The sequence below is a fragment of the Leptinotarsa decemlineata genome, unplaced genomic scaffold (genome assembly GCF_025532065.1).
Source record: "Leptinotarsa decemlineata unplaced genomic scaffold, Ldec_3_MD MMD2_tig00026354_RagTag_RagTag, whole genome shotgun sequence".
Lineage (NCBI taxonomy): Eukaryota > Metazoa > Arthropoda > Insecta > Coleoptera > Chrysomelidae > Leptinotarsa > Leptinotarsa decemlineata.
This window is the reverse complement of record NW_027412702.1, coordinates 22,719,374-22,746,435: the sequence shown is the minus strand read 5'-3', so window position 1 is coordinate 22,746,435 and position 27,062 is coordinate 22,719,374. Positions and strand designations below refer to the sequence as shown.

At 34.8% G+C, this 27,062-nt stretch overlaps 1 protein-coding gene across 2 annotated transcripts in view; it reads right to left on the bottom strand.

The window, feature by feature from the left end:
- Nucleotides 1-27,062, bottom strand: part of MCU (Mitochondrial calcium uniporter) — a 212,708-nt gene that overhangs the window by 13,566 nt on the left and 172,080 nt on the right. For both annotated transcript variants that reach the window (XM_074184571.1, XM_023159915.2), the window contains one exon: nt 17,795-17,927. In XM_074184571.1, coding sequence (XP_074040672.1) covers nt 17,795-17,927 — 133 coding nt within the window. The remainder of the gene's footprint in view (nt 1-17,794; nt 17,928-27,062) is intronic.

The following is a 27,062-nucleotide window of genomic DNA, read 5'->3' as shown; positions in this document are numbered from 1 at the left end:
CGACTTCTCCAAGTATCGGTTCACAGTATTCTTGAACTCCTACTGGAAAATCTTGATAATCGTTAAGGTCATCTTCATTTCTATCGGCATTACTATCGATAGCATTTAATCGACCGATCATGATATCAGTATCATCATTGTCATCATCAAGTTACGTCATTCAATTAAGCTCTTAAATGGGCTTCATCTCTAATGTAACCGATTTTGTATTTCTCGTGGTTTCCGATTTTCCCATTCTGGCTCTTTTTATCTTGGACACTTTGTACATATGTGTTTTGTCGAAGTGGCAAGAGTTTCACTTGGTGTTATTGATTTACGATGGCTTCTAAAGATTATTGCCTCATTGGTGCTAGTTACGTACCAAAAATAACCAAATGAATATTTCCAATTTCACTGAACATGTTTACTTAACTTATTTCAACATGTAGTTGGGCGACCAATATCCATCTTGGTCACCACAAAGTATGTTCAATTTGTGTTGAGGAACTGAAGCGGTGGAGTCAAAGCAAAATCTTTTCGTTTTGACTTTCCCTTTGTATGAAGGAAACCCAAAAATTGAAACGATCCGCCCTGTTATGGAAGAACTTACTATACCGATACCTTCTCTACCAGTTAGTCTTGATATTATTTTAGAGGTAACATTCATATTGCTTACAAGGTGTCGTAGTGAAGAAACCACACTGACACAAGGGAACCTATAACTTTCACTCAGTCAAAATGTTTTCCAACAGGGACATTTGAACTTTGACATTTGGTATCTAATTTGGGGCGGAATCATCCATATGAAATCAAAGGGCGTCCGATGCATCCCGAAAAAGTCACTGTCTGGTGTGGATTTCGGACTGGCGGTGTCATCGGTCCATATTTCTTAGCGAACGACGTTGGTCAAGCCATCACTGTCAATAGTGAGCACTACAGGTCGCTGATTACAAACTTCTTTTGACCTGGATTGGATGAACTGAACACCAACAACATGTGGTTTCAACAGGACGACGCTACTTGCCACACAACACATGCCACATTGGATATTCTGCTCGAGCGATTTGATAGCATGGTCATCTCACGTAGAGGTGATGTGAAGTGACAACCGAGATCGTACGATTTGACCCCATTAGACTTTTTTTTGTGGGGCTTTCTTGAGTGGTAGGTGTATGCGAATGAGCCACACACCACAGCGGTCTTCAAAGCTAACATAACCCATGTCATCGGCCGTGACAGACATATGAACGATGTTATAATGAGTGACTTTTTTGCTGGTATCACACAAAATCACGCGTGAATCGTGTCTTGTGTCATTGTCAACCTTATTCAGTTTGGTCTATAATTTAACCATGAATCGACTTACGAATGAACGACGCGTGCACTTTTTCCAATTTATGGGCAGTTTCGTCGGCCATACTACGAGAGCTATTCGGAAGCTTATGACAAAATTTCGAAACCAGCTTACATGATTGGACACTAAACCACCAACACGCATACGTAGAGTGAGGACCGAAGAAAATATTGCGGCTGTATCCGCCAGTGTTCGTGATGGCCGTGAAATGTCGATTCGCCGCCGTTCGCAGCAATTGGACCTCTGTTACTCTACTACGTGGAAAATTTTGCGAAAGGATTTGGGTGTAAAACCTTATAAGATACAGCTGGTGCAAGAATTGAAGCCACACGACCTCCCATAACGTATAACATTTGGTGAATGGCCGCTGGCAAAGTTGGAGGAAGATCCACATTTTTATCGAAAAATTGCATCCCGAAAGTCACTGTTTGATGTGGATTATGAGTCGGTGGCATCATCGGGCCGTACTTCTTTAAAGACGACAATGGCCGGAACGTTACTGTGAATGGCGAGCGCTATCGTGCGATGATTGACGACTTTTTGTTGCCCAAAATGGAAGAATTGGACATGCCTGACATGTGGTTTAAACAAGACGGTGCCACTTGCCACACGGCACGCGAAACAATGGCCCAATCAACAGCCGCCTTCGCTGAACAGTTTATCTCACGTTTGGGGCCCGTCAATTGGCTGCCTAGATCGAGTGATTTAACGCCTTTGAATTATTTCTTGTGGGGCCATGTCTACAGGGATAAACCAGCAACGATTGACGCTTTGGAAGCCAATATTGAAACATTTATACGTGAATTACCTTGCGCATGGGCCAAGTAAAGCGGAGCCACGGACAACATTTCCATGAAATCATCTTCAAATATCAAATTATATTGTTCGTTCTATCGATTTCAATAAAGATTTCATTAATTTTTTCAAATTTTTTGTGTTGTTTCGAAAATCAAATCCTATACATCTTAAAAATCACCCGTTGTTTCACACATAATGGCATCAAAATGTCTTTCAAACTTCCAAATGAAAGAAACGTTTCAATGATATCTCACACCCACTTTGTTTTATTCAAATTTAAAGATAGGAATCGCAAAATCAAAAACCCTATAGATCTATAGAAAAAGACCCTATAGAAAAAGAAACCAACATAGATGCAGCAAAGGATTCATTTTGCAAGAAGTGAATCGGTGTATCCACAATCAACTTATTGAAAATATTTTTCTGCCAAGAATCCTAATATGCTAAAATTTTATTGAAAAAACCCGACTTTAATGCACCACGCTTCTAATGGCTGCCCTGCAAATTGGTGAATAATTTAGAAAAGCCAAGTACATTGTCACATAAAACTTTTCTCAATCACGCTTGTTTTTTAGCACATACCTCTCTAAAATGTTAGAGAGCTGTTAGGGAAGTCGAAAAAGGAACGTCTTTCAGCCAATCTCTAGGGGATGTATTTCAGGCCCAAGTTACACGAAAACGAAAGTATCCAATGATGGCACTTCAAACGAAAATCGATAAGATGCCTACTTCTAAATTAACGATACGGAGGTTGTTCAATTGAAAAATTGGATCTCGAGTTGATACTCAAGCACGGTACTAGATAAACAGTATTACCACAACATTGAAACATTTGTTTCATATTGAAGAACTGTTTTAACCTTCAGTTTATCATGCGGACCAGTATTATTAACCAGGATTCACGTAAGATTTTTATATTAATAATATAAGGCGTCAAAAATATTGAAACGGACTATTTATTGTGCTATTCTATTGAGCTATGAACTCACAAGGGACTCAAACCACGAATTTAAAATGAACAAGGTTCACTAGGGCGGTCCGTTGCCACCGAAGAAATCGCTTTCTGTAACATATTGTAGCTGTTACTATGCTCTAGATACTACGTAAGAATGAAACCACCACCGTTGTCTATAGAAGGCGAGCACAAACTCATTCCAGAAAGAAATTTTTAACTGTCTAAATATGGTCCTTCATAAAATATAATTTGTGGTTGAGGTGTTTACAAATTAAAGTGACTTAAAATGCCAGGTGTTCAATTCTAAGGCATTCTGGAATAAATTTCAAAGTGACGATAGAATTACATATCGCTCGTGTCAAGTTCACTCAAAAGTAGGATTTTAAAACATTTTTTGTTCACTGCACTACTGAAATATATTATTCGAACACCACTCTTTCAGTATTTCAGTGAGAATTATGTTTTTTGTTAACTGAATTTTTTGTCATAAATTTCAAATTCTCATTGATACATAGTACATGAAAGAACTTAAAAAACTGTTATTCTCACTATTGTATCGTTCATTCTAAGGTGCCATCGGTTACTGAGAAAAAACGCTATGTTTGATAAACAGGGCCGTACCTGCTAATTCGTAACATTACCCCCCATATGTAAATATTTGAAAAATACCGCCCATGAAAATCTCCACAAAAATGGAAAAGATCTAACTTATCTGCACTGTCTCTGTAGGACAGTTAGTGTCATCTGGATATGATGGCGTTGATGTAATTGATGAAACGTGTGACACGAAAAAGTATTGCAGCTCTGGGGTGTGGGAAGAATATTTTTGTAGGAATAAATTATCAGAACTGAAAGAAATACAATCAAACGCGCTTTTTTATGTCGAAATGAAAACAGAGCCTCAACTAAATAACAAGATAATCAGTTTGTACTCCTTTCGCTTGGATGGAGTTCCGCACAGAAGTTTCTGTTAAAGTTTGAACCACGAACCTGTTAACAAGTTGTTCGATCAGATTTCAAACAAATATAAAGTTTCTATATCAGTTTCGTAAAGCGAGAAAAGTTCGTGAACTCTGTAATTAGTTTTTGCTCTTGCACAATATTGCTTTTTTCCCATATCCAAATTCTATCTTTTGTGGAAAACACTGCACAAAGTGTATAATTTTGTACTGGAAATTATGTACCTACGTATTCAAAAAACACAGTTTACAAAATCACGACACGTGTTTCGCTATAGGATAGTATCGTCGGGCATCCCCAGGCGTTCAGTACCTATCTGTTTCTTTTCTAATCATTTTGGATTAGTTGGATCTTTGTATCAAAATGTTGGTATTTCTACCTTTAAGTTGGGTCACTTACCAAAAAATTGAGTATTGAAAGAAAGGTGAAATTAAATTAGTGAAGCTTGATTGTTTGAAATCAAAATATTTTGATTGTGAAGTATCTTTTTAACACGCTTTTATTAACTTCACTTGTATGTATGTATGTATGTTTATTTGTTTGTAACTCTCAAGCTCGGGATCTGTATTTGACAGAATTATCGACATTATTGCTTGATCTATTCGCGGGCCGATGGCGCTGTACGTAATTTTCTTGATATAATTCAAACTCACTTTACGTGTATTTCTTCATTAGAATTTTTTTTTATTAACACGCGCACCTGCTACCTTATTTGCAATTCTCCTTTGCGCGCCTTGAGCTTGGTACACTGTTAAAAATGATTGTGAAAAATATGGATATATACTATAATTTTCACAATATTCATAGGTTAACTTCAATTTTACACAATAAAAACCGTGATAATGGAATTTACAGAATATCATATGTGAACCAAAGAGTTGAGTAAAAATACGTTGTGAAATTAAATAAATCACAGAAGATTTCATGTAAAGTTCAATTTACGTGATATTTTTTATGAAATTCCCTCCAAGACACGTGGTATATCAGTGACCTTACATTTTCAAAACGCCGATCTGACTTGAATTCAAGTCAAGCCAAGTAAGTGTCTAAATCAGTTGAAAAATATAAGTCAAAGCGTGCGTTACTAAAAAATGAAAAATAAATATAGTTTAAGAAACTGAAAAACACGCTTTTGAAGAACATCGAACTAAAAAGTTAACTATATTTATTTCCAATAAGCTCTTGAATACCATTATGTATTTTGTAAATCAAAATATGTATTCAAAACTCTTGAAACAAGCTTCAAAGCACTTCAAAGAAAAAGTCTCTCCGTTTCTCTCATAAACTTAGCCAAGGCTACGGATTATTTCCAACTCGTAATTCGCGACAATATGAAACTGGGCCTCTGACAAACATGGAGGTGAATTATTATCGAAGTATTTCGCCAGCAGTAATCGACATAATATAATATAGGAACAAACATTTGGAACGTGACATACGACATACGAGATTGCGAAGTTAACTCCAAATTGATTCGGTGCCAGATATTCCCAGACGACGGTATTGAAATAAAACGAAAATTCAATCATACGTTGGAATATATTCAACGAGAATGCAGATATGATTCCGTTCAAATTACATGAGTTCTGGAGAGATTAATTTATGAATTATTTTCTCACTCGTTTCGGAACAGCCAGAGTAAAATTTAGCACGATGCGATGCGGTGAAAACAATTATAAGAAATTGAATACTTCCTGTCATAACGCGAGCTGATGCGACAAAACTCTTCAGAATTGGATAAAGAAACTAGGATTTATATTTGAAATAATAAACAAACCTCAAGCAGTTATGGAAAGCAGAAGAATAGTAGAATTGCTTAACAAATACTCAGAATAAATAACTAAACATAGACAAGAACAACGGCAAATTTTCTATCTGGTATGACACACGACATAGTTACGAAAGGGTGCACTGATGGTTCGATAATGTGTACGCCTAACATGCCTGCAAACAAAGGATCGCGACTAATCATTGTGCATTGTGGAGGAAGTAAATTATTACAAATTTGGATGCGAATAGTGTAGTGGTTCTTGACAACGCTTCCTTATTCGCGACAGATCATCAAAGTACCGAATAAAAATTCGGAAAAAGATGAAATACAAAGTTTTTTAATGGATATCAATTTGTATTTTGAAGATTACTATACCAAAAACCAACTACTTGAAGTATTACAAAAAAAACATTTGAAAAAGTTTATACCCATGAGTGTATCGCTGAAAAGTATGGACACACCATACTGAGACTCACCCCCTATTTTTGTGTTTTCAATCCCATCGAGCTGATTTGAGGAAAATTGAAACAAAGCATCATGCGTAAAAATAATTTTCCAAAATTTGATAAGAAGGTAATAGATTTAATTAAAGAAGAATTATTAAATATTACCGAAGAAGACTGGCAGAAAAGGAATAAAAAAGTAATTTTAGTTGAAAAAGACTATATGGAGATTGGACACTTCCATATTAATGGTGGAAATGAATTCATTGTTGATTTAAATGACGACAGTGATAGTTAAAAAAAAATCTCTTTAAAATCTGTTTTTCCGTTAATTAGCTGTCGCACCTCTACGAACGACAACCCTCAGAAGTCGAAACTTGTGCGAGCTTTTAACGTGGAACAAATAATATGGAAGAGGAATCATCAGAAGCTTTCGAAGTAAGTTAGTGAAGTGTTTTTGAAGCGATCAATTGTTTATATATGTGGGTGAGTAATATTCAGAACTATTTTCAATCATCACCTTGTTATTTGAATCCTTTTTCCGCCTGCCGTCATGCCGTTTGCTATTCTTGAACTTCTTAGAATGGGATTCCATATTCCATTGAGGTGCACAGCTTCTTCTCTTCTGTTGAAATTATCCGTATGCTTGTGGATCTCTATTGCCTCTCGTAGAAGGGGGTTCCGATGTACACCTTTCCACGAGTGCACGGTATGCGATGTACCTCTGCTGCTGTCTCAAGCCGACCTGATACTTTGTTCTATCTTCTTGGTGGGTTTGAAAACCGTTTCAATGTTGTGTTTTCTCAAGGTTTTCCACTTATGTCTGTGACCATAGAGATATATATGGTAGATACGCACGTGCAACCGTCTGAGCCCCTTTCCAGTTTTGAACTGTAGAACTCTTCAGTTTCATGGCCTTGTTGATCTTGGGTACACTGTATCCAATCGATCTCCATTCAGTTAGAGTAGAGATAACTCCTCTTTTTTGACTAGGACATTAGTCCAGCATTCTGAGTGGCTTATGGTTTTTCATTCCTTCAAACGTATACTGACTTTCAATTTTATTATTTCAATTTTATATAAATATTCTTCTGTTTTATTATATATGTTCACGTATTCTGTTGATGACGTTCTGCAAACACACCGGTAGAAAATTTCGCTCGAATGAAGAGGTTGATTGATTAATTGATTGTCGATCTCTCGAATGGCGTCTTTGTCTATTTTTTTTGTACTCAGAACTGTTCTTCAACGATACTTGAATCCAAGTATGCATTTGTATTTCATCTCAGCGTCACTGATGAGATCTACGGTAGATCGACATAGTACTGTTTTGATATTGGGCCCTGTTTTCATCTAGTTTCCTGTTTGCGATGAAAGCTTCAGAGAGAGGCAGAAAGCTATTTCTCACTCGCCGTTCCACGTCGAATCTTGACTATGCAATATCCATATTGAATGAGCAGGTCGAGTTTATTGTTGATTACACATATGGCGCCTTCATTATGGGAGATATCCATGCCTAAACTCAGAGAAAATCCAATAATGTATCAGGCCAGACGACTAGACAGACTATAAGAGCTAATCGTTGTTCCACAAAACTCCGGTTAGATTTCTCGCATCGCTGAAGTGGATATATAAAATAAACTGCCATCAATCAATATTTCAGTTCAAATTGAAGTGGCGAGTTGAAGATCTATTCGTTTTCATTGATATTTATCAATTCAAGTTGTTAACTCGTATTTTTCGAAAGATAATACAATATATAGGAGTGCCTCGTATGAACGGCTACCCATTATTATTTCAGGAAGTTCGAAATATATTCGCAACATACTTTCACATACATAGGAATATTATGCGTACAAGAAAACCTTTGATGCTCTCAATCGATCCCAACTTTTCAATTCCATAAATCATAAATCGTTGGAAGTAAAATATTTATTCAGTATTTGTCATAGCATCTCAAAGAATCTCCGAAACGACTTATTTCAGCATATTTACGAAGCAGTGAATATTGAATGCGAATACGATCAAAGGCAAACGTAAATAAAATACGGATTCCTTTTCTAATTATATGTGGAGAAGACCGCAAAAGAAATAAATGCATAAGAGAACCGTCATCGTATATGTAAATCTTTTGAATTCATTTGCCACTGTGATTAATAAATTAAAAAATTATTCGTCCGAATTAAATAAGTCTTCAACCTATAAAGACTGCATTAGTGTATTTTATAAAAAATAATAAGGCCCATACGAAAATTGCAAGAATGTTATACAAAGTATCAAAAATTTGCCTATGAAAGTCATTATTTTATCGATGGAACGTGAAATTATATACTATATATTAAAATAGAAAAGGTATATTTTTAGGAGATATCAATTTTTGGGAAAGAAAGTTTTTGGCCTTCTACTTCTCCATCTGGATACAAAAATATGTGAGAATCTTCCAAAGAAAGGAAGGAATCAATTAAAAAAAATTAACTCTATACAAAGATGTGTAGGTCGGGCAAAGAAGTGACTTTCAGACACAAACTGGGAGAAAAATAGCTCTCGAAAAAGCTATTTTGATATAAACATTGAATTACACGAAATAAAAATACTTTCCAAACAAATACCTCTAAATGAACGCTGAATTATACGAAAAACACTTTTTTTCTCTATTCCGTTTGTATTCCAAACATTCGTAATGGAATCAAATCAGATATCATTCACAGGATTCCTACACAATAAGAAATAAGTAAAATTTTACTTACACGGAACTCTTCCATCCTCACTGACATAGGTGGATTCAACCCATTTCGCGACAAAAGGTCGTAATTATGAACTAACTGAGAGTTTTTTCTTACAATGTTATCCGTATTTGCTATTGAATATATGATAAGGCAAGTGCCTTACGGCGAAACATCGGATGTCTAGCAGTGAGGATGACAGTGTACCATGTAAGTGAAATTTTACTTCTTTCATTAATTATATTGTGTAGGAATCCTTTGTATGATATCTGATTTGATTCAATTACGAATGTTTGGAATACAAACGTATAATTTAGCGTTCATTTTTTTAAATTGATTCTTTCCTTTCTTTGGAATATTCCCACATTTTTTTATCAAGATGGAAAAGTACATACATATATATATATATATATATATATATATATATATATATATATATATATATATATATATATATATATGTATATATATGTATGTATATATATATATATATATATATATATATATATATATATATATATATATATATATATATATATATATATATATATATATGTACAAATTACAACAAACATGTGAACAATAATATTTTGTTTTTGAGCGAACTAGAAACTTTCTTTCAACGAATGGTTTTTCAGAGCTATTTGAAAGTGGATTGAATGCCCTGAAAGCTATTGCTTCATTTGAATCGTAATGATGAGTATTAATTTTGTGTTTCAAAGTAACTATAGTCTGACACTTTTCAATTGAAGGTAACTCATATACAAATTGAACTGAGATCTAACGGAAACAATGTTAAATGTTAGAACTAAATTCTTACCGGGGTCATTTGTATTGTCTATGCATCGCCATTGCAAATAATTGAAAAGTAAGATGATTCCATAAAATTTGCCCCTCGATAGCTTCTGCATATCGATAGGATGTACGAGCGAATAGATGAACCAGGTTGTTAAATACTTCGAAACATCGGTAAACTCGTCACACAGTATCTAAGATCTGGCAAGATACTACTGTAACTAGTTATCATCAAGCATTTGTGGACGGTTTATCAACAGAGTTACGCGGACCAACGGGTAAAGGGCAACGACTAATTGTCGCCCATATAGGTAGCGAGAGTGGCTTTTTAGATGATAGTGCACTCATTTTTTTATTCAAAAAAACGGGGGATCATTACGAAGACATGGATGCCCAACACTTTGAAGGATGGTTTGAATCCCTTCTTCCACGAGTAGAGCCAAATTCGGTAATAGTAATGGATAACGCTTCTTATTACAGCCGATTAGTAGAACAGCCGCTAACTATGACCACCAGAAAAGCAGACATGTAGAGTTTGTTTCCGATGACATGGTTAAGGCCGAGCTTATGAGTGTCATTAAACAGCATCGTAACAGATATCGCCAGCATGTGGTGGATACATTAGCTCGTGCTGAAGGCATCACCATTTTGAGACTTGCTCCTTACCATTGCGAGTTAAACCCGATAGAATCAATCTGGGCTCAAATTAAGGGTTACCTAGCTCGTGGACGGCTTGTTGGACGGGATGGTAGACACTGTTTTCGACTAAATAATAATAGATTTAAGTGTGACTGGGGATTCCTCTTCGGACGAGTCAATGGATTCTGAAACTTCATAAGCATAACATAGGTAATTATTTCTTTGCTTTGTAATTCTCTTTCTATATAAAAGGAACATAATAATTATTTTGTAAATTTTTCTTGTTTTTTGAAGTACTGTATTAGGCATAATAAGAAAATGTTGTCAGTTTTACCATTGACACCAGGTAGCGCCACTTACTATAAATTTTTTTAAGTAATTACCCATGTCTTTAAATAAATAAAAATATTATTTTGGTACGCCTCTGCAGAGTTGGTAAGAGGATTATCCGTTGGTCACTTCAAGTGCGACGTTGCTAATGAATCACCTTCAATTGAAAATTGTTATAGTATACTGAAAAGTTGCTGTTGGATGTGTAAACATATACACCGGTTTCAGATACTAATAAGGCTAATAGGGTTGAAACTTTAGTAGTCTTGAAGTGGTCTCTACACGATGCTCTACGATAGAGTATCAAATATGCTTGTTCACGTATAGTAAGTAGGCATACTTGAAGACTGGGTGTAGTCAGTTGGCGAGAGGTCTGGGGAATATGGTGGGCGAGGCAGAAAGTCGAAGCTCAATTCTTTGAATATTCGGAAGGTGATTTGTGAAACGTGCAGACGGGCGTTGTCATGCACCAGGACCAGACCATTTCTGTTGACCAGCGCCGGCTGCCCCTGATGCAATTTTTGGTACATTTCGTCGATTTTTTCATAATAGAACTCTGCTGTAATAGTTTGGCCCGGTTGCAGAAAGTAATTGTGAATCATGTCAGCCGCTGATCACCATATAATAACCATGGTCATTTTTGGTGAGTTTTCGCCTTTGGAAGGTGCTCGAATGTCCCCTGTTGTCGTAGAGGATCCACTTATCATCACACGTGATGATCCGATCCAATAAAGGATCGTTTTCGTTATGAAAAAGTAAAGAAAAATAGACCACGAAACGTGACAGTTTCTGTTGATTTTTCAAATCATAGGGTATCCATTTTTCAAGCTCTCTGACGTTCCCAATGAGTATTAAACTTAGAGTAATAATAAGACATAGAGTTGCCATGCCTGTAGGGTGCCTATACCAATACAATACATGTGTTTTGAAACGGGTATCGTACTATCTTTTTCTGTTCAACTTAGGGGCGAGGGGGTGGCGGGTAATGAGAGGTTATGGAGAGTTTGTTTACATTTGAAGTAAGTGGGACCATAAAACAGTGGCGGGTGGTTTAGTTGATAATCGGAAGGATATTATATATTTATAAAATAAATCATTTCAGGTGAAAACGTATTCTATTCAAATAGTTCCTACAGGAAATCTGATTTATTAATATTGATTATGGAAATGGGGCCAATTTTTCTACCACCTACTAGATTTTTATTTATGTATGGCTTTCTAATAAAGCGCGTGGTTTACTGGGGTAAATTTGAATTATTTTATGAAATCACATAATAATATCAAACCTCAATCGTAATTATAAATAAACAGTGCGTTCATTAACACTATCATTGCCAAAGGCGCTTTGGTTCAATTAGAATTCGTAGAGGAAATCGGCAAAAAATCGCTTAACGACATCATACAATTATGAGCTGTAAAGATGCAAAAAATAAATTTGTAAAAAATGAACATCATCAATGCAATGCTCTATCTATGAAACTATACCACGACACAGTAGAATTAATATTTATTGAGATATAAAGCTCCTATTATGGTTCATCACATTGAACGTACAAAACTATTGAAACAATAATGATCCTTTCAAATTAGGAAGTGATTTCAGAGATCACAATGTTGACCCTCCCTTTTTACTTCTTTCTGAAACCGCTGTTAAAGCAAAGTATACTTTGCGACATTCAAAACTTTACGTAATAGTAGCGATCGATATGTTTTATCCTAAAATATCACATTCGTCGAATCATCACGAGCATCACACTAGCTGAAAATCAGGAGTTTGCCGGTACTTCTCCAACATGTGTATTTCAAATAAAGAATTTGAGTAGGTTATAAAATAACGCGATGCACTACAATTTCTTTGTTCTGTGTAGATGAAGAAAGGAATGAAAAGATTTGCCCTACGAGACGTTACAATGAGCTTTTCCTTTGTCGCAAACACCCCAGCAAAAAGGATTTTCCGTTCAATTTTCCGATCTTTTTTATTTTATTCCGAGTATCTTTCTGCGAGAATAAATGAAATCGCTCTCCTTTATATAGCTATTCCCATTCGTACGGATGCTAAACCGATTTCGAAAGAAAGTATACCTGGAAATCTAAGGGAGAAATATATTTTCCTTTTAAATATATAATGTCCCATTCAAATCGCATACTACTTTATTATTCCCAAAGAAAAAACATATCTGAGATTTCTGTGGCCAGTAATCATCATCGACTGTGATTTCCTTTATCTTTCACTTTAGCCCTGAAGATATAGCATTTATTCAAATGAAGGACTTCAAATCAATTAAAAATCATACCAGAGAAATTTTTCCCATTATCTCACAATTGTAAACGCCAGGAAGCCAGTGTAGTAATCACATAAAAAAATCATGTTTTACAGCATTTTGTCGCGAAGAATGATAAAGGAAATCGATAAAAGAGCTCTCGAAAAATAATTTTTTTGATGAAAGCTGGTTATTCAAAACATGAAATAGCATTATTCATGTTATGTTGATGGGATATTCGTTTGTATTATTGTATTTTTTAATATGCAACATTCAAAATTTCAATTACTATTATAGTAATGTATCATTAATAATGCCTCTTTAAGTTGTGAATAACGAGCTCTTGAAAAATTCTCTTTTTTATGAAAGCTCCTGTTTCACAATATAACGTGCCCATTATTTATGTTACGTTGATGGGATATCTGTTTATATTATTATATTTTTTAAAAACATGTATGACTTGAAAATCTCAAAAATACATTACTGAATCAAGCAGACTGAGAGTTGAGAAATTCAAAATGTTTCAGTATTGTTTACTGCATCCCCAGACAATGTTGGATATCAATTTAACATTATGATTAAACAAAAGATTTGTTGTAAGTTTTGAAATTGGGACTTTTAGGATGACGTGAAATATTTTTAATGTTTTCAGGTTTGAATATATTAAAAATTAATTCCTGGATAGTATTTTGAAAAACTGTAAAAAATGGAAGAAGAAACGTCACCAATCAAATATCTTGAGAACAAATTTGTGGAAAATTTCATTTAAAATACAAATATATCCAATTCTAACGTTGATCACCACCTTTATAAAGGCATCGCAAGGCTTGTGCTTCTGTATAAAAAAATTAGAAAAAACTATGGTGGATATTTGCTGATTTTATCTACTTCTTCTGAAGTTATGAATTATAAATTTTTGAAAACATAAAAGTTAAAAAAAAATCCGAACATACATGACACATTCCTCCTATATTGGAAAGAAAATATTCAACTCACGTAGGTTCGAGTAATATTTCGGGTTTTAATGATCGATCATATACGAGTATATTCACTACCTAAATAAAGTCACATTGGTAATTATTTCTTTTACGTCTGAGCAGAATATTTCACCCAAACATCAAACATCTACCTCCACCTCAAACAAGTTTCAAGATATTTGAAATATATTGAAGTCAGAACTACTCCGCCATGCTGAAATTATAAGCCCTCATAAATCCCGAACTTATGCAGTAGATAACTAAAAAGTAGGGACACTTTTGTGGTTTAGAGTCTTCTTTTTTTACTCGCGTAAGGCGAATGTAAAATTATAATTTTTCTGTTTTTTTCTACGACAAAACACAAACACTACAGAAAAATCCTTAAGGCGTTCTTAGAGCGATACACATTGGATACCTACCACAATGTTTTTCTTTTTTTTTGTACAGAAGCCAAAGACTTGCGATGCCCGTACAAAGGTGGTGATTAACGTTAGAATTGGATATACAGTAGAATCCGGATATAACGACCTTCAAGGGACCGGATATACTATGTCGTACTAACCGGACGACGCGACGCTCAAAACGGATTAAGTTTGTGGTAGTAAAGCGTACATTAGTTCATTAGTCTTTCATTCAGCTGTTCGGATTGCTGATCGATAGGTCAATAAAACATTTCATAGAAATCACATATGCTTTATTTTGATAGTTCTTAAATATTCTGATGTACAAACATATGTACTTACATTATGTACTGTAATACAAAGAGATAAAATACACAAGCAATGCACGAAAAAACTGTGTTACTAACGTAAAACCCTGTTATTTGAGTTTGTTTTTGACAAAATTTTGTTCGGTAGTAAGAATTTCGTACAACATTATGAATTCGCGACATCATTGTTTTCATAACTTCATCATCCATGTTAGTCTGCGACAGCATCATCGACACACGCGTATTGTTCAAAGTCCTCGTTTCTTATGGGTAACTGATTCATATCAATAGCTCTCGCCCAAATGCTCAGCGGCACGTCGTCTTCTTCGTTGAAATCATCTGGGTTTGAAGTTGGGCTACATTCTACATTGTTTCGCAATGCTTTATCCAACTGCTCATGAGTAGAAGTTCTTACACGTTTGCAATTCAAAACATTGGCATTGAACAGTGACTCGATCTTATCTTTATTCTTTTCAATTGTGGATATTGTAGAATGGGATACGCCAATTTACTTTGCGAGGGCTGCATTTGATTCAACGGCTTCTAATCTGTGTAATATTGCACTTTTTTCTTCAATTGCAAAACACTTTCGATTCACAGAGTTCATTTTGTCGAACTTATTATGAACTTACAATAAGTGACAAAGACTTCATACTGGAACCTCTGGCGTAAAATCAATATATCAGTATCTGCTAGTAGTACCTAGCAATAGAGGTACCTAAGAAGATGGAGTGCGCCGAGGTATTGGTGCGCAGATTGTGTAAACAAAACATTGCGCGACGTTTCAACCGGATGTATTATCATGAAAAACGGTCGCTATAAGCGGTTGGTAGCTCAAACCGGAGTCGCACTAAACGGTATATTTTCACAATAACTGAATATCTAAACTTGAGTAAACATTAGCGTCGCTATAAACGGATAGTCGTTATAAGCGGAGTCGTTATATATGAATTTTACTGTATTTGTATGTTAAATGAAATTTTCCACAAATTTGTTTCAAGAGATATTTCACTGGAGATTAAATTCATTTGAAAACACGTTCTCAAGAAGTTTATTCCACATAAACGCACTTCTCCAAATGAAAAAATTATTTAACAGTGGAATTCGAGGTGTACTGAGTTGAACCACAAAACGATGAGCAGTCATAGTCCGTCGCATATTTCTGATATGTTCCGCTTTTGGTGGAATCAAATGTGCCAGGCCACTTAATCACCTCTCGTGAAAGTACCCATAGAAGAGTGACATATCTCCAACCTTTTTCCGATGTTCCAGACTATTGAGGTTGCAAGTGATGTTCGTGTCTCCAATCAGGAGGATGTCTCTTATCTGGATGGAATCCAGCAGCTTCAGGGTATGCTTAGGGGCGGAGCTCCGTACATGAGAACAATACTCCAAAGAAAGTCTGATCTGAGCGTTATAAAGCAACAAAAGTTGCTGAGGTGTGTACAGTTCTTTGGTTCAGAACGGTGTCCTAAGCTGATGAGAACCAGCTTGTCCAATTCCAGCGACAGTATTGTGCCAAGACAGACTGGTGTCCATTTTAACCCCCAACAAACTCATCGAAGCAGAAAGCGATGCCTGGGTTTTCACAGCATTGAATTGATCGTGGTTACTTTTACCACAATTCGAAATCACCGCTAGATTCTTATTAAGATATACAACCTCTTGCTGCCGGTGAAGATGTAACTCCGTAGCCGATGTCTTGGAATCCAAATGGAATGACGAGACAAGTGTGCTGTCGTCAGCAAAGCAATATATTGGATTCTTGGTTTTTTCCAAGAAGTCGTTGATATACAATAAAAAGAGGGTTGGAAACAGAATGGATTCTCTTGTCAAACAATCTGCGAAGGATCTTGCAGAACTTTCTGTTACAAGCAAACTCACAACCTGTGAAAGGACGTACTTTGTATGGAGAACATCACAATTTTCTGTGAAAAAATCTAGTTCATAATGCAAAACATAATTGCACTAATTTTTGGCGCACGAATTATAATTTTGTATCATAAACGGTTTCATTTGTTTCTTTTATTGCCAAAAAGAATGGAATATTTCATCAAAAACGTCTGTGTTAAAATTTTGTTCAAACAAAAATATTTTAAAAATTACGTTTAAAATGCCAAATTGGCTTTATGCTGTTTTCTGACATTTAAAATGTTTTATAAGTTGGGCATTCCTTCCGAAGTTATCGGAAGGAATGCCCAACAAAAAATTATTAAATTTGCCGAATGTATTTTATGGCACGGATCTACCACTTCATAGCACGTATCTGCCGGAAAGTAATCGATTATTTATGACAAGCTGTGTTCCATAATTTCAACGGCATATAATAAAAAAATAATTACAGACACCGCGCGGCAACTTGCTTGTTGGAATTTGATATATATAAAGCGATATTCATATTTACCCTTCACAAAATTATTTGATATATTGAATAAGCAATGAATTCTTGATGGCAGACGCTGTCAATGGAAATGACACCTACTTGGTTGGTGTCATTTGGTGAATTATGTTGAAGCTCTGGTGTACGGTGACGGATTTCTGCTGAATATGTAACGCTACAGCCATACCTTCGTAATACCTTTTCCCCTATGTTTTTCTATTTGAGGCAATTGGTACTAGTATTTCGCAATAGAGAGAACATAATGCCTCTTGCTTCCATGCCAGGAATGGCACGTTGATAGGTAAGACCTCGTTAATCCTAAGCTGAGGGTTGTCGTTTGTAGGAGGTGGTGAGCGACATATAGTTACCGAAAAAACAGGTTTTCACTGATTTTTTAACAGATAAGGGCTTACGAAATGGTATCACTACTTCTCTGTTATTGAACAAACGATAAAACTTCATCACTTCTAATATTTTTTGTATTGTTTCTTCTTTATTGTGGGATGTTCGCAGAACAGTTCAGAAAACCGCAACACGTATTTAGTTTAGTTGGGCGTTTTCATAGTGAACACGCCTGAGGAATAAGCTACTGCATAGCGAAACACCCGTTACTTAAATACTTCATAGATTTTCGTCAAGTAGCGGCCAGTTCCAACATATATTTTATTTGTTTGAAAACTTATAAATTGTTTGTATTTATTTTATATCAAAATGACTCACCTGTTCTAGAGGCAACAGTTCCTGTTGGATCATTTCAAGTTGCGTAGTCAGTTCTTTTTCTTTGGTGATTTGATGTTCCTGTATGTGCATCGCTTCATACAATTGGCTAACTAAATTTTTTACGTCGTTAAGTCTGAAAAGAAAGTCTACTTCAGAATAGGCATGATACTGTAATATTAGTTTTTCATTGAAATTATAACCTTAAGACGCCACCTGAAAAAATATATCAAAATGTTATAATGTATCAAAAGGTACTTTGGGTCGCAACTGCTATAGTACTAAGAAAATGCGATTGAAACCAGTTTGGACCATTGGTCCTACAAAAAATGTGTATGTCTCGGGACGCCCGACAGAAGTGATAATTTAAACTAATCTGAGTTGAATTATTCAACTATTCACTAAATACTGTTCATCTATCGGACGAGAGAGTAGGAGCCTGCCTTCCGCTGACGTATGCGTGAGAGAAAGGGAAAGCAGACAAACTGGCGCCGTTACGCGATAGGGAACGAAGTGGTTTATCCTCTCCCATAAGAAGTTATCATTTCACAAATTAAAAATCAAAATACCTTTGTTTTCCACAATTTCATCGGAGGGATTTTTTTTTCTATGCAACGATGGCTTTATGCTGAGGCGTGTGTATCCGTGCCAAAAGGATCCAATCAGTGTCATTAATGGAATCATTCAGATAACGGATGTCCTGTCGTGAGCGTCATAGAAAGCATTGTCACGGTAATGCTGGGATCCGCTGTAATAACCAAAGAATGACTCTGAGTCTACAGAGGAAATGGACGTAGACCAAACAACCTGAACTACCCTTCCTCTAATCTCCAACTCCTCATCTTGTTAACAAGCCTAGAAGCCTTGGTGGTACAGTTAGAAAATATTTCGTCCTTTCCTCTTGGGAAGAATGCCTAAAAGAATCTTCCTTGCCATGAATTATTGAGCTACGTAGTTACAATCTGCATCAGTTGAGGAAACAAACTCCTCTTGTGCAGGTCAGCAGATGCTTACGTTATTTCGCATTATCTTCCGAAACTAACATCATCTACCAATGTTGAGAAGAATAATGACGAAAAAAGACCACATACTGCAGAATAAAATGTTGTTTGTCAAAAAGATTTTAGATTCAAAACAGTGGACTCAAAAGAAGGAACCGACTCCAAAGAAGGTGAAGACCGTTTATTCTGCAGGCAAGGTCATGGCATCGGTTTTTTGGGATGTGCGTGGGATAATTTTCATTGATTATCTTAAAAAGGTAAAACTATCAACGGCGAGTATAATGCGAACTTATTGCAACGTTTGAGTGAAGAAATCGAGCACAAACGGTCACATTTGGCTAAGAAAAAAGTGCTGTTTCATAAAGACAACGCCAGATTTAGCCCCCTGGGATTTTTTCTGCTCCTAAACTTGGCAAAATGGCTGAATGGTCAAAGATTTTCCAACGATGAAGAAGTGATGTAGACAATTAATGGCTATTTTGTGGGGCAAGGCAGTTCTTATTATAAAAACGGCATCGAAATTATTGAACGTCGATGGAAAAAGGGTGTAGAGCTGCAAGAAGATTATGTTGAAAAATAAATATATTTTTTCCAAAATGTATGTTTTCTTTGTTAGGCCGGGTACCTGGAAAATTATTTAGAGTGTAAATTCAGCGAATGGAATATGAAACAAAAAATCTTGTCTTGAATATTCTTAAATATTTTTGAACCAAGTATACCAGGGGAATTCTTTCCAACGTTGTATTTAGCAAATGGAATGAAATGAAACAGATGCCATTGTCCTGTTACTCTACAACTATAATCATAATTCAGAAGAAAATCTTTTTTGTTTTCAAAACTGAAGAGTGGAGGTAAAATTTGAAAAGACCTGCAAATACTTAGACGGCATATGGTGGCCATATTGGGGCATATGAGGGCATATGGGAGCTTATGGTGGGGTGGATGCCTGGATGACTACAAGTTACCTGACAAGATCACAAAAGTGATTAACCAACACCCCTTGGTTGGTGGGTGTTGTTAGTATCCTACCAAAATTTGTGTGGCTTGCGAATAGACCCCCCTACTTCGGATCAAGGTGCCTACATGACCTGTAATATTATCGCACTCATCGTTTTCAAGATACTGTGAGATACTAAACGTGAAAAGGTATAATGAAAATTATTTATCACTTCTATCTACAACAAAGTTTATTTGAAATATGCGTTTATTTTTCTATTACAAGCATCGAATTCAAGTTAAGAACGAACAAACAAGCAGGGAAATATTTGATGAAAATCGTCTTAGCTAAACAAGGAAAAGTATATCTTCATCTTTTAACGCCTGTTTCTGATCAGATTATATTTGTTACGTTTTTTCTTGATATGCACCGCATCAAATTTGAAAGAATAGGAAGCACTGAACAGAGAAATCGATGGCCTTTCAATTTGGTATCCTTCAACAACCAATCAATTCAAGATGCAAGTTTAGGATCTGCTCAAAATAAAATTCAACGATATTTTTTGTAAACTTCAACTAGGCAATTCCGTGCTTTTCTTTTACCTTTTTCGAGTTATATATCCTTCGGTTTTTCTCTTGAATATCTCAATGTTTTACAGAAAATCGCCTATTCAATTCCCAACAACGAAACAATTTAGACTCGAAGCCATTAACATTTTCTAGTAGGTATAGCGTAAACGTAAAACTCGTACATCATGATCATCGTCCCACCGGGTGTCTTATCTTTTAATGGGGTGTAAAGTTAGTAGGAACAGCAAGACAGAGTGTTGGCAGAAAGCCTAGGTCATGACCCAATGAGTATGGATTTCGTGTACTGAATAGACAAAAAGGATCACTCGGTTTGCAGGACATCTTCCACACAAAGGTTAACGATATTTATCGGCTGGCAAGCGTTTTCATTATTGATGAGAAAAACACACTTTGGAAAAAAATATTTAATGATTCGGTTTGGTCAATTGACTTGAAACGTGTTTTGGAAAAATCAATTATAAACATAATTATGAACGCTGTTACTGACAAAAACTGTTGTCTAACGGCAACAAATAATATGTTAACGATATGATATTAATGAAAACCATCAGAGTAGGTAATGATATATCGGTTTGATGAATAGCTTGGTTTGTCATTTATAAAACGGGATATGAAGACTCAATAGGTATTAGGCAGAGATAACATTCTAATAAATAGAGATGAAGTAAAAAAGTGAACATATGAAAAAAATAACCTTTGGAGCGAAATTATCAAAATTGATATTACACTATACATAGAAATGAAAGGAAGTGACAAGTTGACGTGTTTCACCTTTTCTTTCCATCAATAAAGAGAAACCGTAATAGCAAATTCGAAATAATCTACCAAATTTCTAAACAAAATTAACTGAATCAGTTTTGCAAGTTTGACTTCAGTTCCATCAATTTCGGTTTTGTAGAAATTCAAATAACATCATCTTACGTTTTAAATTGCCTTTAGACAAACTTCAATTTGCGATAACAAGAACAAGAAAATTCAATATTGAAGTGAACAAAGTTCTTTATGATGAGTGACTTACATTTATTTTCAAAACTTCATTTACATTTCGAATGAGCAAGCAAAACGTCGATACGAGTCTTGAAAGATGACAGAGTTTCAAAAAGTTACATGTTTTGTGCAACTTATAATGGAGTAAATAAAACCGATCGATACGAGACTGTTCCAGAAAATATCACTCTGCTCGTTCTGTTCATACATTTTGAACTATTTAAGCTGTTAATTGCACTACGTAGAATTTTAGTGTTATTATAATCCATATTATGATTATCAATAGTGCCATGTTCAGATAAGGTACAAGAATTTACAGTTCTCCTAACAAAACTTTTATGTGATAATATACGACTATTCAAACTACTAGATGTTTGGCCAATGTACGATTTATAATATTCTCTACATGAAATTTAATAAACAATTTAGACTTTAGTTTACTCGAGATATGAGTTTTCATACAGTGAAATTTTGATATGGTTAATACATTCGTTATTGCAATTTGCAAGCGTGGGCGCTTTGAGCCAAATTTTTTGTATATCAAGCGCCCGTCACTTATTTAAAAAAAATTATTTTTAACTTTTTATTTCGATGTTCTTTAAAATCGTGTTTTTTAGTTTTTTTTAAACTATATTTATATGTTTTGATTATCATTAAAATTGTATCAATATTGTCAAATGATACTAACAAAATTAAGTTGTCTACAACTTTCTTGATGATTGCTTTCCTAAATATTTGTTTGTTGAATAATTTATTATTAAAAACAAAATAATTCAATTCGAAGACCTCTAGAAATTTTTCTGCATTCTTCTTACCATTATTTTTTAAAAATACGTTTTCCCCAGCGGCGGCTCGTCAGAGGAGGTAAGGGAGGCTTAGCGTCCCCATAAAATTTTAGGCTATTCATCGCAATAAATTAAAATATATTGACTAATAATTATGATTATTTTTTTCTAAAAATGCTTGGTTATCATTACTTTACCATTAATTTTTAATATGAATACATAATATGCCCGAAAAAACACTATAACTCATTACGTAGTACGTACCACACTGTCTCCTGCATCAACAAAACTCAAACGCACCGCCTATGAACGAATAACGAATAAACCATCCACCCGAAATAATAAATGCCATACGTTGCAAGGGAGCCAAGCCTCCGACCGCTTTAAAAAACACAGGCTCCACGAGACCGATCCAACCAGCGACATACGTCCCGATTTGTAATTTCAGTTGCAGAACTTATAACGTTAGAGGAGGCTAGCCTCCAGTTGGTCTCCGTTAGTGTACGACTGCATTTGTTTTTTATTTAATTCTTCGTACGAGATGCCGTGACGAACCGGGACCAAAAAATATTTCGGTAAATCGTTTTACTATTTTTTGATAATATCGTTATTTGTGTATAAAACAGGCAGTATTGTATTATAGCAGTGCTTTTTGGTAATATTTTTAATGTGTTTTTAAAGTGTTTGATTTCAATTTCAAGGTGTTTTCAGGTTTTCACTATTCGGTAAGTTTTTTCTTTCATTTATTATGGATAAGTTGGACGAAATTAAAAAATCTAAGGATATAGTCGATTGGTTGCTGACAAATAATTTTAAGTCTTTATCTTATGATAATAAATTTTACATTATTAAAACTCTGGGAAGGCCTCAACCAAATTTCATTACAATTAAAACGTCAGATAATCGACAAAATCGAGGATTTAACATTAGTTGGTACTTACGATAAATGTGATTGGTTAACCGGCTCCATTAAACTTTTTTGTTGGCCCTGTGTTTTATTTTCCGTACAAACCGAATACCAAACGTGGTCTAAAATAGGATACTCCGATTTAAAAAATTTACCTCGTTCTACAGAAAGACATTTTAAATCTAAAGAGCATATATTTTCGTCTTGTAAATTAAAATTGTTTAGCAAACAAAATATAGCAACAGATTTAGATACAGCTCAAAAAGAGGCATAATTTTTTTTAATAATCAGGTTAGGGAAAATCGGTCGAATTCAAAAAGACTTATCGATATTACAATTTATTTGTGTTCCCAAGAATTAGCTTTTCGTGGACACGATGCCGAAGATTCGATCAATCGCGGCAATTACAAGGAACTTTTAATGCTATGGGGCAAATATGATTATCACAATTTGGCACTTTTTTAAACGGTAGCGTTTTTTCGGGCACCTCAAAAACCATCCAAAATGAGCTTATAGACAGTGTGGCATATATTATTAAGGAAAATATAAGCAAGGAGATTGAAAGTGTTTCTTTTTTTTTGCATGGGAAATTGATGAAACTACCTATATTACCTGTAGATAACAACTTTCAATCGTTTTTAGATATGTCGAAGATGGTAATGTGATAGAACGTTTTATGGGTTTTCATGATGTTTCATCTGGGCGCACAGCTGACGATTTGTTTAATTTTTTAATTCGTACGTGTGACACCTATAATTTTAGGCAAAAGTTAATTGCGCAAACCTATGATGGGGCTGCGGTCATGGCCGGCCATTTAAATGTTTTACAAACTAAAATAAAGTCCATAGCTCCTCCTCATGCACTTTTCACGCATTGTCATGCCCATGCCCTAACTTTAGTATTAAGCAAAGCGTGCAACAACATAAAAAATTTCGCGCCTCCGGCGGGCTTTTCTGTGTTTATATATATAGTCTTTATGACTTTAGCCTCCCCTGTTCTCCAATACACGAGCCGTCACTGGTTTTCCCACTAGTGATAAAAGTAGTGAATACAGAAACTACATCGAGACTTAGCCAAAACAAGAGATGTACTTCAAAAAGAGTCCAAGTAAATAACAAATCCGTTGAATGAAAAATCATGAAAATCGGTACAGCCGTTCTTGAGAAACTAACACAACTGTATTTTGTATATTGAAACTAATAAATTCCTAAGAATTCCTTGCATCCTTTCATAAAGCGTATGAAAAGTAAAGGCTCGGAATTTAATAACTCTGAAATATAAGTTTTATTTCTTCTCGGGAAAAAGAGAACATGACGGATGGGTAATCAAAGACATTTGAAAATAAATATCTTGCAGATAACACAAATTTGCCAGCGACTGCATATATACCAAGTTAGATAATAAGCTCATTCGAATTGAAATACATATAGTAGAATAAGAGACAAATTATTGAGAAAACGAATGAAATTATAACCAAGCTTCATCAAACTTATTGCATTTGAAATCCAACTAATGGATATGTGAACGACCTATAACGTCTTGAAACTACCCCATTTTCCAGATTACACCAGCTGTCGGGAACTTTTACCAATACGAAAGATGAAGAGAGAAATAGGATAACGTATGTGCTACGACAAATTACATCATATAGGATGTGAGATGAACATGTTTCAGGATTCGAATCAGCTTCGAAGAGAAAAAGGATGCCCACGGGGAATGCAATTTGTAACACAACACGAGAAATTTATTTACATATCAATCTCCTGAGGGAACGTCTGTCACATTTGACGAAGAAGACAGAATATTGCTGAAGACTTCAATTCTAATTTAATCTGGGAATACGGTGTGGTGAAAAATAATATACCTATGTGAAAAGACAAAAAGTAAAATCGGAAAAACATTCCAAATAAATATTTGACATTCGCAAAAGACATGGGTTTGATGGTGAGAATCCTCGCAAATGGAGCGCATCGAACGATGAGATTAGAGATGGGTAAATATTTAGATTGATAGTGCCTTAACCAACTAAGTCTCCAGTAAAGTAATAGCAGCTGTCACGAATACCTAATTTACTGCAAAATCCAGAAAACCCACGAGAAACGAAAGAAAAAATAAACCAACATCCTCGTTGCCTTCAGTAACAAAACTGTCATTTCAATTTTGAGATGAAGCATGCTCCATATCTTTCTGCAGCTACATGGATGCCTTTCTATATTTCGATATGTGGAGTATATCTGAATCAAACACTGGTTGAAACGAAATCGATGAAAGAAATTACTATATCTTTCACCTGAAATATCGAGAATAAAAGGAGACGCAGAAAAAGGAATATTTTACAGATATATTAGATACTGGCGATGAGCCCCGGCTTCGCTCGGTATCAGAGCATATTTGGCCAAATTTTTTCCTGTCGTATCAGTTTGTAACCGTTGATTCCAGCTTATGAACAAATTTACTCGTATGTCAAAATTGATTAAAAAAAATGTGAGCCTCCACGGGACGCCTAGCAGATGTGAAACATGAATAATAATAATTTTGTGGCCTCTGTGATGATTATTGGGTACTGAAATATTTATAGAAAATATATTATTGAAATATACATGAAACTATATACTATTAAACCCAAGAATCTTAGCTAGTCATTGCAATATATCACTAAATATCTTGAATTATAAATATCAATAATAAATGTTCAATACAAATTCCAACATCATTATAAAATTTATTAATTTATGAATTTTTTGATGTTCCTGTTAATCACAAATAACAAATAAATTATAGCGCTACTTGCTATCAGCTCATTTTGAAATATAATGTCAATCTTTATGAAATTTATTCTTCAAGCAAGTGTTTTAGTGCATCATTCTTGATAAGAATGAAATTTAAATTAATTAATAATTCATTAAAAAATATTATATGCCATGAAAATTGTGTAAATTTTAATCTACCAACAGAACCAATCCAATAGAACAAATTCTTAATGAGCCTACTAGAATCACCAACGTTTCTACCACGGTCATTGACCCAATTTTCGTTAGTAATACTAATCATGTTATAAGATCTGGTACTTTATCATCCCAAAGCATTTCAGATCACAGGCTAGTTTACGTTGAATATTTAACAAAGAAATTCAAAATAGAACCCAAACTTGTAACATATCGCTGTTTCGACTTTGCATACTTTTTTTATTAGATTTATACCAGTTGCCATGGTTCGAAATTATAAGTGAAAATGATATTGATAATGAATTGCACAATTGAAGGGCTCTATGCAAAAAGTCCCTAAGTAACATTTTGGCGAGTTAAAACTGGTAGCACCATCTAGATATAAATTGAATGTACTTTTAATTATTCTATTTAGTTTTTGCCTAAAATGTTCCGAAGTGACTTATTTCTCAAGTCGCATTTTATAAAGTGACGAGAGGTTTCATGCATGAATAACCTAAGTGTTGAAAAAGTACTCTCAAAAAGAACCGAAGTGATATCAGATACAGAAAAGTGCGTGTTTTGTTATTTTCATTGTGTTATTGTTTTCATGTAGTAGCCTTGTTTTTTTATTATTGCCTTTATAGATCAATTTTCACTAGACGACGATGAAAAATGGCCTTCTTCCAAAAATAAGAATAAATAATGTTGTGACAAATCAGGCCACAATGTTTTTGTTTACTGAAAATTTTGCAACCAAGGGCCCTAATGAAGTTATTCAATCAATCAAAATATGCTTTATTATCAAAAAATTACATTTTGTTGACAAAGCCTGTATAAATAAAATAAATTAAATTATATGAATAACATTTAGATAATTATTTACTTAGTATACATAGTATATGTGGTCACTACTTTATAGAATTGAATTGTTAAAAAGCAATCAGTCACTCATTTAAAATTTAAAATATAACAAACAATAGTAGGTATAGTCTATTATATCCGTATAATATTCTTCCAAACTATAATAGGTTCTATCGGAAAGAACTGTATATTTTTGATATAATTTTGAAGGTGGTTGTACATCTTGCAGCCGTTATATACAGTGCTAGTCAAAAGTCCCCTCCCCCCCTCGTATCT